Source organism: Pipistrellus hanaki (genome assembly GCF_964339955.1).
Source record: "Pipistrellus hanaki genome assembly, chromosome: 11".
Lineage (NCBI taxonomy): Eukaryota > Metazoa > Chordata > Mammalia > Chiroptera > Vespertilionidae > Pipistrellus > Pipistrellus hanaki.
In genome coordinates, this window is record NC_140513.1 from 51,787,031 (window position 1) to 51,800,121 (window position 13,091).

General features: G+C 39.4%; 1 protein-coding gene across 1 annotated transcript in view; it reads right to left on the minus strand.

The window, feature by feature from the left end:
- The window catches only part of TTC39B (tetratricopeptide repeat domain 39B), a 129,036-nt gene that overhangs the window by 34,667 nt on the left and 81,278 nt on the right, over positions 1-13,091 (minus strand). The window contains exons 7-10 of the mRNA XM_084898243.1: positions 9,623-9,690; positions 6,452-6,516; positions 2,792-2,897; positions 886-951 (exon numbers count right to left, since the gene is read on the minus strand). Coding sequence (XP_084754369.1) covers positions 886-951; positions 2,792-2,897; positions 6,452-6,516; positions 9,623-9,690 — 305 coding nt within the window. The remainder of the gene's footprint in view (positions 1-885; positions 952-2,791; positions 2,898-6,451; positions 6,517-9,622; positions 9,691-13,091) is intronic.

The window sequence follows — 13,091 nt, forward strand, 5'->3', positions numbered from 1 at the left end:
AGATCAAAAGGTTGTGTGTTTGACTCCAGGTCAGGACAAGTATCTAGTTTGCAGGTTCGATCCCCAGTTGGGGCATGATGGGAGGCAACCAACTGATGGTTCTCTTTCTCTTTCTCTCTCCTTCCTTTCCTTCCGCTCTTAAAAAAAAATCATTAAAAAACATATCCTCAGGGGAGAATTTTTTAAATTACAGGTTTTTATACGTATTCTCATACATTTCTTAAAACCTGCTCTCCTAATGAACAGGGATGGCTTTTGCAATAAGGCAACTCTGATAATAGCATGTTGAATGTTATGATTAATAAATGTTATACAGTAACATTTAACAAAAACAAATGTCCTTGCTTAGTTTTCCAGTGAAGCTTGTAAAAACACAAGGAAACCCAAAATACTGCAGCTATGCTTGATCATTGGAATCATAAAATGTTAGACTTGGAAATCTAGCCAATTTCCTGGGGTTGTAAAAATGTTAAGGAAGCGAATTTGAACCACGCAAGTGTACTGAAGGTCCAGCAAGCACAGCACAGTTGGTGCAAAAGGAAGGTTTTGAGTACACAAAACATGGACTTTATTCTTGTATTGTTAATTACTGCATTATTTTCCATCTGAATAACTGTAAACCTACTTTTGCTCCAACCTATCTTAGTAAAAATAAAAACTTTAATCTCAGAATTTAGGTAACAGAGATAAAAAATTTAACTTTCAGTAGAAAAAGCACCTCTAATTCCTAAAAAACATGATCAAGGACCAGTGGCTCTTTATTATCCCGCAAACAAATTGCCAACGATTGTCATGTTGGTTGTGAGGACATGTTGCATTGCTCTACTGTTCAGTAAATAACACTTTATCTTCACTGACAAAACAGAGATAAAATTAAATTTGTACCCTGTTTCCAGAAAATCCTATAAATTCTAGTAGTCTGATAATTCGTGCTGGTAAAAGGGACAGCATCTGTAAGAAAAAAACAAAATAAAACAAAACAAGTGTACTCACATGTTAGTGTATCTAACTGTAGGTAAATGTCAAACTCTAAACAACTTCAAGTTTTAATAATTCAGTAATATGAAAAATTAGAACCGAGTTGAAATCCACCAGACGTGTCTCAATCATCACTTACTGCACAGGTTCCTATCATTACTTGTGAATTAATTTCAGTTAGCTAAGACAATAATCTAAAAAAAAATTTTTTTTTTCTTTTAAGGAAAACCTTGCTGAAACCTTTGGCTCAGTGGATAGAGCATCGGCCTGCGGACTGAAGGGTCCCAGGGCATGTACCTTGGTTGCGGGCACATCCCCGGTGGTGGTGGTGGGGGGGGAGGGGGGCAGGCGGCTGATCGATGTTTCTAACTATCCCTCTCCCTTCCTCTCTGTAAAAAATCAATAAAATATATTTAAAAAAAAAAAAAAAAAAAAAAAAAAAGGAAAACCTGGCCTTCTCAGCATGCTCTAAAGAAGACGTGCTCCTTTCACGCGCAGTGATGAAATGATGAGAAGGCAATTCCTCGGGGCCCACCTTTCCAGTGAGGTTTCTTTTAGTGTCCTCTTCAGACAGCACTAGTGTGCTGTATTCTGCACAACCTGCAGGCCCCACCAGCAGTGGACCGCTGCCCACCACAGCCCTCCCTGGACATCCCTGCCGAGCTGTGGTGAAGGGAAATCCCCCCCGCATATTACATCCAGCTCTGCACCAGGCTGCTCACTCTCACTTTGCTTAGAAGGAGAAATGGCCACATGTGTGATTACATGCGATTCGTGGGCTGTAGCCCGTGGTTTGCTTGGATGGTCAGGGACCTGGGAAGAACATGATGGGAACATTGATCACAAGAAGATCTGCGGAAGAAGTGTGTGGATGGACCTCTCTGAATGGGCAAAAGCCATGAAGATGTGTCGCATGTGGATGTTCACTGAAGGCTGACCTCAGCAGAGGAGGGTTTTAATGATCAGGTGGATGGGGTGACCCATCCTGTGGACAGTGGTCACTCTCCTTGCTCAGCCACCTCTGTCATCGATCCACGGGCTCATAAACAAAGTGGCTGTGGTAACATATACACTCGTGCATACTATTCCCTTTGCCAATTTATTTTAACGATTCCAGTCAAACCTTAATAAAATTTCAAAATCTAATATATCACAATTTGACAAGTATCTACTCCAAATGTTTCACCTCACCCAGAACATCAAAATCATTCCCCAAGTTATGTCACTCTGTCACCTATATTTCATTTCAGAGCCGTCATTTCTATAGCAATAATATCTGTGGGGTTTTTTAATTTTAATTTTTTTAATTGTTTACAGTATTACAAATAGTAGTACATATGTCTCCTTTTTTTTCCAATTGACCTTCCCCCCGCCTCTCCTATCCCCCGGCACATGACCTCACCCCCGTCCCAGTGTCTTGCGTCCATTGGTTATGCTTATATACACACATACAAGTCCTTTGGTTGATCTCTTACCTCCCCCTCCCCATCACCCCCCGCAATAATATTTATGATGTGGAAATGGAACTGGATTCCTAGGTCTTCTTACCAAAAAATGTTACTTCTCCATTCAGAGTGCTATATGCTTCCCTTATTGTACAACCCAAAACTATTCTGAGCATGCACAGGACTTTACAACACATACTGACCAAAGCCCCCACTGGGTCTCAACAGAAGAAAACTGATCCCACTCTACCATTTACTAGCCAAACCCAGACAGAGGGTCAGGGTGAGGTTCAAAGGCAGTACAGAAGGCACTGAAAACCCACGATCTTTTACAAAAGATTCTGGTGGCTATGTAATTATTTACTTACCAAATTAAAGGCCCCTATTCCAAGTTTGACACCCCCTTCAAACTCATGGAAGAATTGTTGCTCAACTTTGTTCTTCTGAAGTATATGCAGGATAGAAAGACATTCTCTGGGTTGAAGAAAAAAGTTAGAGATAAATTTATTATGACTCTGAAAATGATTGTTAAGTCAAATTTCACACTTACACACCATAAAATAATTGTCATTGGCCAAAATTCTAGAGACTATCTAGGTTAGGGGTGTCGAACTCAATCAGAGAAGGGGCCAAAATCTAAAATCCAGCCTAAATCGCGGGCCGAATGGTTTACTGAACAGTTATAAACTGACAATGTCATAAACTGACAGCGGAGTGCAGTGATGACAGCGTGGTGCGGGCCACATTGCAAGGCCTGGTGGACTGGATTTGGCCCGCGGGCCTTGTGTTTGACACATGTGATAGGTGGGTGCTGCTGTGTTGAGTTTTACTTTTAAAGCTATTGCGTCATTATCAGTAAGGGAAAATGGCATGCTCATTTCTACACTGTTTACCAGGACTAATCCTCTGGGCTTAAAGCAAGAGAGGTTCAAACACCAGCAAGTACGACCCAGGAAACGTAGGACTGCAGGACCTCTGTCTCCCAGTCTCCCACAATGCGGTGGAGGGGACTTCCTAGGTGCAGTCCATTCCTCAGCTACCCTATCTTCCATCAACTAACTGAGATGCTACTGACCAAAAAAAAAAAAAAAAAAAATGAATTTCAGTGTGATCGTCAGAGTCTCCAATAGACCAAGTGAATTAGAGCTTGTGACTAGGAAACACTGAAAGAAGAAAGCAAATTCCATCACAATAGCTCCATTTGTCCTCTTATTTTTTCCTGTTCCTTCAAGCAAATCTTACTGATTTCTCACTTTAATATATTTTCTATGCATTTCCTTTCCCTTCCCATCTTCAAAAGATAAATTAAAATTAAACTCAATGGCAAAGATATAAAATTTATAATAACCAGGAATTGCCTACCAAATTGATAAATACATTTTAAGGGTATTAAGAAATAACCAGATATTATGTATTATGATGTAATTATAATGTATGCAATCTATATTATGTGTCTAAAACAAATTAATTTAACCTAAATCTAATAATCCTGTAGCTCAAACTTGCAGATTACAGGAAATACAAGGAGCTATGAGCTGAATTATGTCTCACCTCCCACAAATTCATAACCATCCAGTACACTGATGGGACAATTAGAGAAAATTGAGTAAAGTCAATACATTAGTTCATGATATTGAATCAGTTAGTTTCTTTTTTTTTAAATATATTTTATTGATTTTTTACAGAGAGGAAGGGAGAGAGATAGAGAGCTAGAAACGTCGATGAGAGAGAAACATCGACCAACTGCCTCTTGCACATCCCCCACCGGGGATGTGCCCGCAACCAACGTACATGCCCCAGACCGGAATCGAGCCTGGGACCTTTCAGTCCGCAGACCGACGCTCTACCACTGAGCCAAACTGGTTTCGGCAGAATCAGTTAGTTTCTTGATTTTAATAACTGTACTATAAGATGTTAACTTTTGTGAAACTGTGTAAAGAATATCTGAAAATTCTTATAAAAATTCTGAAATTATTTCAAAGTGAAAAAAAAAATTTAAAAACACACAAAAGTTTAAAGGTCTTCATGCTTTAGGATTATAAAAAAAACACTTTCCTATGTTTTAATAGTATTTTTAAAAATATTCTAATATTAAATCTATATGGAATTTAATTTTGCATAGTCATTTTTTCAAAATGAACACAAATTTTCCCAAAATCATTTGTTAAAGTCGCCGTCTTCCTCCAATGTTTTGAAATAGATTTATGTATGTGTAGGAATGTAGTATATTTTAATACACACAAGGGTGTGTACATGTGAATACACACACACACGACACATCTGTTTCAAAACCCCATGTTCCATTCCACTCGTATATGTCTGTGCCATTATAAGACTATTTTAATTTCTTCAGTTTTCTAAGTTTTGATGACTAGAAGCAATCAATTTTAACATGCATTTATATCTTCTATAAATATTTTGAGAAAAAAAACTAAAAACAGTTTATCAGGATCCCACAATCCATCCCCCTCCAAGGTTTTTGAATGAAATATAATTTTATCAAATCATTTAGGGTAAAGGTATCTCTAAAAATACTAAATGCTTCAGTCTGAAAATACACAGGGGGAAAAAATGAATATCACCAAAAATGGTAGCTATATGTTTACATAAAGAAGACTCTAATATAAGACTATTTCAACAAAAGACTGGCACTGCATTGTGAGGTTTATAATATGCATACATGTACTATCATCAGAGTAATATAAAAGGTAACAGGTGGAATATGAAACTATACTTTTGAGAAGTTCTTATATTTTATGTGTAATGGTACAATATTAACTCTATGTTGACTGTGACAAGAAGTATATTGCAATCACTAGAGCAACTATTAAAAAATTAAAGATGGCTATAGTTGGGAAAATAGAAGGAGCATTTATTGTACTTTTTAATTTATTAAAGCAAAAGAAGGGGAGAAACAAATGAGGCAAAGTGAAAAAACAAAATGGTAGTCACAAGTGCAAACATATTGTCATGCTGAGTAAAAACACAGGACACAGTGATGCACCACTACAAGAAATGCAATTTAAATATTTTTAAAGGTTTAAAGTAAAAGAATATATGCCACACAGACATTAATCATAAAATACATAAATAACTATATTAATATGGGGTTGGGGAGTTTCAACACAAGGAATATTACAAGAAGTCAAATTCATACTTATAAAAAGGTTAATTTATTGGGAAAATAAACCAATTAAAAAAATATATATATATATAACAACAGAGTTTCTAAATATACAAAGCAAACATTGATGTAACTAAAGGGAGAAATAAATGCCTCCAGAATCAAAGTTAGAGAGTTTTAACATTGTGAGTAAATGATAAAACCACAAGATAAAAATCAGAAAGGTTGCAGAAGCTATGATGAACAATACCATGGTCTACCTTAATTGAACATTTGAATCACTGCAGAAATTCTATTGGGCAATGCTGCTCTAGAGGCAGGGCCAAAGATATACCTGTTATTTTAAATTCATGAATTGTTTTTAGAAGAGAGATACTAAGGTTATCTAAACATAAATTATCAGCTAATGTTTAGCTGTTTTCCCTTAAAATTACATTGAAATTAAAATTCTGTTGTCCTATAGTAATTAATTAATAAACCAGAAATCAAGTCCATTTTTACCAACATCAAATAAAATAAAAAAACAACACCATAGTCAAAAATTCTGAAGTAAAAAATGGTACATAGTACAGAAATCCTTTAAAAACCACATGATCATGGTCAAAGGTACAAACTTCCTGTGGTAAGATTTAAAATGCCCACATCTTGCCCTAACTGGTTTGGCTCAGTGGTTAGAGCATCTGCCTGCGGACTGAAAGGTCCCGGGTTCTATTCTGGTCAAGGGTATGTACCGTAGTTGCGGGCACATCCCCAGTAGGAGGTGTGCAAGAGGCAGCTGATGGATGTTTCTCTCTCATTGATGTTTCTAGCTCTCCATCCTTCTCCCTTCCTATCTGTAAAAAATCAATAAAACATATTTTTTAAATAAATAAATAAAAAGCCCACATCTTAAATTTTAACTTACTTATATATATTGTAACTCGTTCTAATTTTGAGTCCACCTTTGATGAAGTTGATCATATTTTCATCCTGAAAACAATTCAATTAAATAATTAGATCATTCAGCAAGAGATTCTTAAACCTTCCCCACAGCTATGTAGTTGTGTGATCTGAACAAAATACCATCTTTTGAGAACATCATTTTTTTAAATTAAAACATTTTTATTCTTTTATATTTGAGATACCGTTTCGTCATTTTTCTTCCAAGTTAGAGGACAACTGAAAGGAAACATTTTTTAAATCCTCAAATTACTTTAAGGAAGTAATTAAAGAAATAGCTCTCATAATTACGGGCCATATAGGTGAATACAAACCTACTTGAATGAGCAACTTTCTTCTTGGTTCAATAGAATCCAAAATGGTTGGCTTTAGAAATATGATGTAAGGCCTTTCCTATCCCTACCCATCATACTCCAGCCAGTGGGATTACGGTTCTTTTTGTTTGTTTGTTTGAAGGTTTATTTCCTTGCCTGGAATACTTTTTTTTTTTTTATTGATTATGGTATCACATAATTGTCCTCATTACAGTTCTTTTTTCACAGGGTATTTTAATAGGCAGAGACCATTTATCATTGTGAATGCCATTCATATACATTTCCAAACTAAAAATAACTGTTCTGGATTCTAAATTTGTTGTCAATAATATGAAATTTATTTTTTTTGGGGGGGAGGGTTAGGGTTAGGAGGAACGCACTTCTCTTTGCCTAATGGTCATCAACCATCAAATTGAGGCAGTGGCCCTAAATGAACGGCATTTTTAGACTCAGCATTCTAAGGTTCCAAGAGTCTTTTTAAAAAGCCTATCAAATAACTGCTAGAAGGAAGTTACTATAGGGTAGCAAAAGGAGGTTTACAGTTGTCTGTATGGGAAATAATACAATGAACAATAATATAAGAATAAACGCTGTTTAGTGTACTCACAACTGTAAACCTATTTTTGCCCCACCTGGTATAATGGATGATGCAAATGGAAATGGCTCCATGTTTCCCATTTCCAAGAATACTTTTCTAAGCTATTAATATCAGAGAGATGCTCTTGTATTTATCTCCTGTGCACTTGAACATTGTCTGAAGCAAGAGAAACAATGACTTCAGTTTACTAATTTCATTAGTTACTTAAATACCTAACATTTAAATGACTATAATATTAATAAATACAAAATTCAGTACATAATTTTTACCATGGCAGTTTAAGGCATTTTGTGATTACGCAAATTGCAGTAATGGCCAGAAAACAACTTGCTTAAATTAGATTAAAATCTGCCTCAAATAAGAATATTTCATTTCATGATTCACCAAACATTGGCTGAATGCCTATTTCACACCAGGGCACCCGGATGCAAAATTAGAGGAAAGCAATGCAATGTGCTCAGGGATGAAGGAAGGCATAGGGATGGAGACATGCACAGCAGGATGCTGAAACAGCACAAAGGTGGGAGGGCTGCAGGACAGGAAGTATCAGTGCTTAAAGCACATGTGTACTCACACCACACACACACACACACACACACACACACACACACAATGATTAAGAAGTAGCCTGGTGAAGAAAGGCAAAGCAGATGTAAACTTCGCAAGCAAAGGAAAATTCAGTGGGAAGGCGGGAAAGCATTACATAGTGCTTGGCCATCCTCAGCACTGCTGCAGAAATCTACAGCAAAGGGAATGACCAAGGAATAAGAAAGCCACCTCTACCCGGGCCACTCAAATATGCAACATATCTGCCACCTACAGCCGTCAGGAAGAGGGGAGTAGGGAACTTGGGGGAGATACTGGTTTGGTTTGAAAAAGCCTCCTCCATTTCTGGCATTCTAATACAGAACCACTGCTGCAGTCTGTGAGAACTACTCAAGGCTGAAGCAGAGAAATGACAAGGTGAGGCTCTCCTCTTTGAGAGGGTGCTCCATTGCACAATGGAGAATGAACGGGAGGTCAGAGAAATTAGTCACTCAGTTGCTGTTAAGCCTGGAAACAGCTGAGGCGCACCTCCACTGGATAATTACAGTCAGGAGAAAGGGGAAGAGATGGAGCTGCTAACTCTTCCCAAGGTAAAAGAGGCATGACCACGAGACTGTCTGGATATGGAGGCATGCGGAAGAGGAAAGCCATGGATATCTCCAGGACGTTTGACTACTTGTATCCAAGCGTAACATAAGCCTTCAAATCATAGATTTAATGGTCAAATCCTCATTCGGGAAACACATCAGAAAAAAGCGAAGGTCTCGGTGACTGACATTAGGGTTATTTAATAAAGCAGAAAGACTTGTTTTTAATCAGCCTTCATAATATGTTGGATTTTAGGAAACGGGGTCATGGGCCCGATGGATTCAATTTTGCCAAACCAGAATCCAACCTAAGAAGTCAACCCCCAGCAAAAGAGAAAAGTAATTCTCCATACAATGTGAAACACTGAGATTGAGGAAGACTCTTTTTATATTACACTGAGTTTCTGCCTCTTACAATCTCCACCCCACGGCCGCCCCACGGTGCCCATCACCTCCACCCGTATTTTTTAGAAGCATTGGGAGATATAAGGATAGGGACTGGTAGCAACAGTCCCTAGAGGTGAAATGAAAATGCCTCCTAAGGAAATGATTCATGGTGTTGTTAGTGACTTTTTTAAAATGCTCCTTCAAAGGAAGAACTAAAAGCAAGACAGGGGAATGACAATAGAAAGAAGGAGAAAAAGAAAATCTGAAGTATGCATGAAAAGTGTAGCTCTCGATGCATGCATAACTGAGCTTTGCTGAAGCAACTGAGGCAGGAAGGGAATGGCAAGGACTGAGGAAGCCTTTATGCCCGGGCCACTGCTGTGTGCAGCCCTCTACCAATAGGAGCAAGCTCAGAGGGAGAGAGCAGCTCAGTTTTCATACAGAGGAGCGTCCTGAAATTAGGGTGGTACATGCAAGACAGTTTCTTTAAAAGGCAGTAGTTTCCAGTAGACTGAAGTTTGAAACAGACTCTACGTACATGTGAATAGGAATAAAGCTCCCTGGCTTATCAGAATAACAAGTCCCTTTCATTGCAACCCTAAGCCAAAAGAACGGAAGCGCTGACATCAAAGGAGCCGTGTTTTTTCTATGGAGTTCTGGCAGGCTACTCCAACAATATGAACTCTCAAGCGAAGGTTCGTTACCTGCACAAACGTGAGTGCTGCTTTCTGTAGGAGACACTCTGCATAGCAGATTTCGGCATGCATTTCCTCTATTTAAAAAAAAAACACAAAAAACAAATACACAAATAAAATCATATTAAGGAAAATCCCAGGTCCACAGTAATTGCTCAGAGATGTTCAAAGAAGACTGGTAGATAAATGAACCCAAGAGAAACCCAAAACCCTAGATCGCCCTCATGCTTCCGTAAAAGTGGACCGATGACCTCCGTTCTCAGTCTCTCCGCAAGCTTTTCCCAGAATGTGCACCCTGGCTCAGGAACGTCATCTTATGGTTCCATTCAAACGTGAGGGCAAGGAGTTGGGCTGTTAGTTTCAGGGACCCGAACCCAGCTCACAAGAGGAAACCAACATTCAAAAGCATTAAAACAAAAACAGAAAACCTCTTATTTTTAATAATAATATTTAAGTTTAACACAGTTATAAAGATTGAAAAAAAAAACAAAACAACTTACATTTGTGAATTCAAGCTTCTAAAATATGAAGGTACGATCATCATGGTAATGATTAGACACACTAGTGACCTGAAAACAGCCATTCTCTAGAGCTCCGTGAAAAAGAACTGCCCTGTGTGCACACGTCATGGCCCCTACACACAAATGACGTGAAAAATGCACGAGCCAGGTGTTAGGCTATTTGGATGGCTGTGACTTCGAGCTCGGGAACAAAGCTTGCATATCCCAGGGGCACGTGGAGCCCTCAAACTCTGGGCCTGTCTTCCCAAACAAGCCGCTACACTTGCAGAGATTGGGGCGCAGCGGAGAATCTTTGCATTTTCGCATCAAAAACATCGGCAGATTCCTGTTTCATCCCTGACATACTAACGGGTAGTAAATGAGCTTGGGGAGTTTAACCGCCTGGGTTAGAGGAGGGTATTGCCAAGTCCTTAGCGGTAGAACCTCTCTCGGCTGGTCTCCTTCTGTACGGCCTGGCTACAATGTCTGCTTCAGAGTCAGGAACCCCGTGAGATGCTGCGTGTGGAGCTCACCACTCAGAGAAGCACTTGATACATAAATACAGCAGGACGGTTTGTGTGCCGTGCTGAAAACTAGGGTGTTTCTGTGCTGGTGGAAAAGCTGTTGAATTAAACTGGATAAGAACTATTGCTTTTATTTACACACCAGACTCTCGGCCACACACACACACACACACACACACACACACTACACACTACACACCACTGGTTTTCACAAATGGGTTCAAAGTAAATGAAAAATCAATATGTCTGCCATGCTCATATTCCACAGATTGAATTTACAAAAAAGCAGCTCTGCAGCTAAGATCGCCCGTGAGCACCCATAAGGATGAGGAGTGATGGCCTGTGCACATCCCGGCAGCATCGACTGGATTTCAGTAAGTCGTTCAAAACATCCCACCTCCACGTGTGCTTTTGGACTTGCCCAGTGTATTCAGTCCATAAAAACCAACAACTTCTTTTGTAGAGTCACCAGAATATTCTCTCCCCCAGGTACACTTGTTACGAAGTGGGCATGGTTAGGAACTATTCACTTTGAAAGCCTGCTCAGTAACCCAGATGCTGGCATGGGGCAGGTGCCGAGGGGGAAGATGCCGTTGAGTGAGGGAAGTGCAGGTCACCTGCGGGTGTGCCTGTGGCTGAAGCACCAGGTGCAAAGGGAGGCATGGCCACTGAGTCTGGAAGTGTACGTCGGAGCTAAATTATGGAACAACCCTGAATGTCAGAGTCGGGACTCAATTCGGGAGGCAATGGTGAGTCCTCACAGAGATCTGAGCAGAAAGGTGGCAGGGTCAGGATTAAGTTAAAGACAGATCAATCTATCAGCAGCTAAAGGATGTAAGCTGAGCCAAAACCAGTTTGGCTCAGTGGATAGAGCACTGGCTTGCGGACTGAAAGGTCCCGGCTTCAATTCGGGTCAAGGACATGTATCTTGGTTGCGGCCACATCCTTAGTAGGAAGCTATGCAAAAGGAAGCTGATCAATGATTCTCTCTCATCGATGTTTCTAACTCTCTATCCCTCTCTCTTCCTCTCTGTAAAAAAATCAATAAAATATATTTTTTTAAATAAATAAATAAAAAATAAAGGATGTAAGCTGAAAGCAGAGATAAAAGGCAAGGACATTTAAACTCCATGCACACTATACGTGCATATTCTTCACATTAAGTCCCTCTCACATCCTAAGCACTGCCTGTAAGTATGTGTTCCTCAAGGCAATCTGAAAGCCATTCGGGGCAACATGCCAGCCACGAGAGAAGGGCGGGAGTGTTCCATGTTAAACCCATGGAAAGTTTAATTAACTGGACTTCCTCCTGCACACAGCCAGCCACTCAAGGATGTAAATGAAAATTACCAAGAGGAAAAACAAATCGCATGCTAAAGCTACAATGTTTTGACACACTCCCTGGAACACAGAGTCTGTTTGGGTTGCAGTGGCAGCCAAATCCATTAGGAATAAATGCAACTTAATTTATGGAAGCCTTATTTCTTTGCAATTTCTTAGTTCACTGAAGGAAATATCTTCACTTTGCATTGAAATGTTAGCTAAGCATGCCTTCAATTATGAAAAGTCTAAGTAAACCTATATTTCAGAATAGGCTAGTCATAAGTGGACTTATTTTTTCAACTTATGATTTTTAATTAATTTTTATTTTTTAGAGCCGTTTTACTAGTAGACTCACAGCACAACTGCGTGCATGGTACAGACTTCCCACATAGCCTCTACCCCCACACATGCATAGTCTCTCTCACTATCAACAACCCTCCTCTCCAGGGTGATGTATTTGTTACAACTGATGAACCTCCACTGACATCATAATCACCCACAGTTCATAGTTTACACAAGGTTTCAGTGTTGGTGTTGCACATTCTCTATGTTTGGACAAACATACAATGACATGTATTCACCATGTGGTATCCTACAGGGTGCCTAAGTCCCTGAAAATCCTCCATCTTCTACCTATTCACCTGACCCCCCGGCAGCTACTCATCTTTTCACTCTCCCCATAGTCCCATAGTTTTGCCTTTTACCGAATGTCCTATACTTAGAGTCATACAGTATGTAGCCTTTTCCGATTGGTGTCTTCCACTTAGTAATATGCATTTAAGGTTCTTCCATGTCTTCCCATGATGTCATAGCTCTTTCTTATTCTTGGTGCTAAATAATATTTCATTGTCTGGATGCTTACTTATCCACTCACCTACAGGAAGACATCTTGGTTGCTTACAAATTTGGGCATTTATGAATAAAGCTGCTATAAACATTCACCTGCCGATTTTTGTATAGACACAAAGTTTCAGCTCTTTGAGGAAGTATTAAGGAGAGCAGCTGCTGGATCGTATGGCAAAAATATGTTTCATGAGAGACTGCCAGACTAGCCTCCGAAGTGGCTGTGCCATCCTGCATTCCCATCAGCTATGAAGGAGTCCCCGAGGCTCCACAGCCTTGCCAGCATTT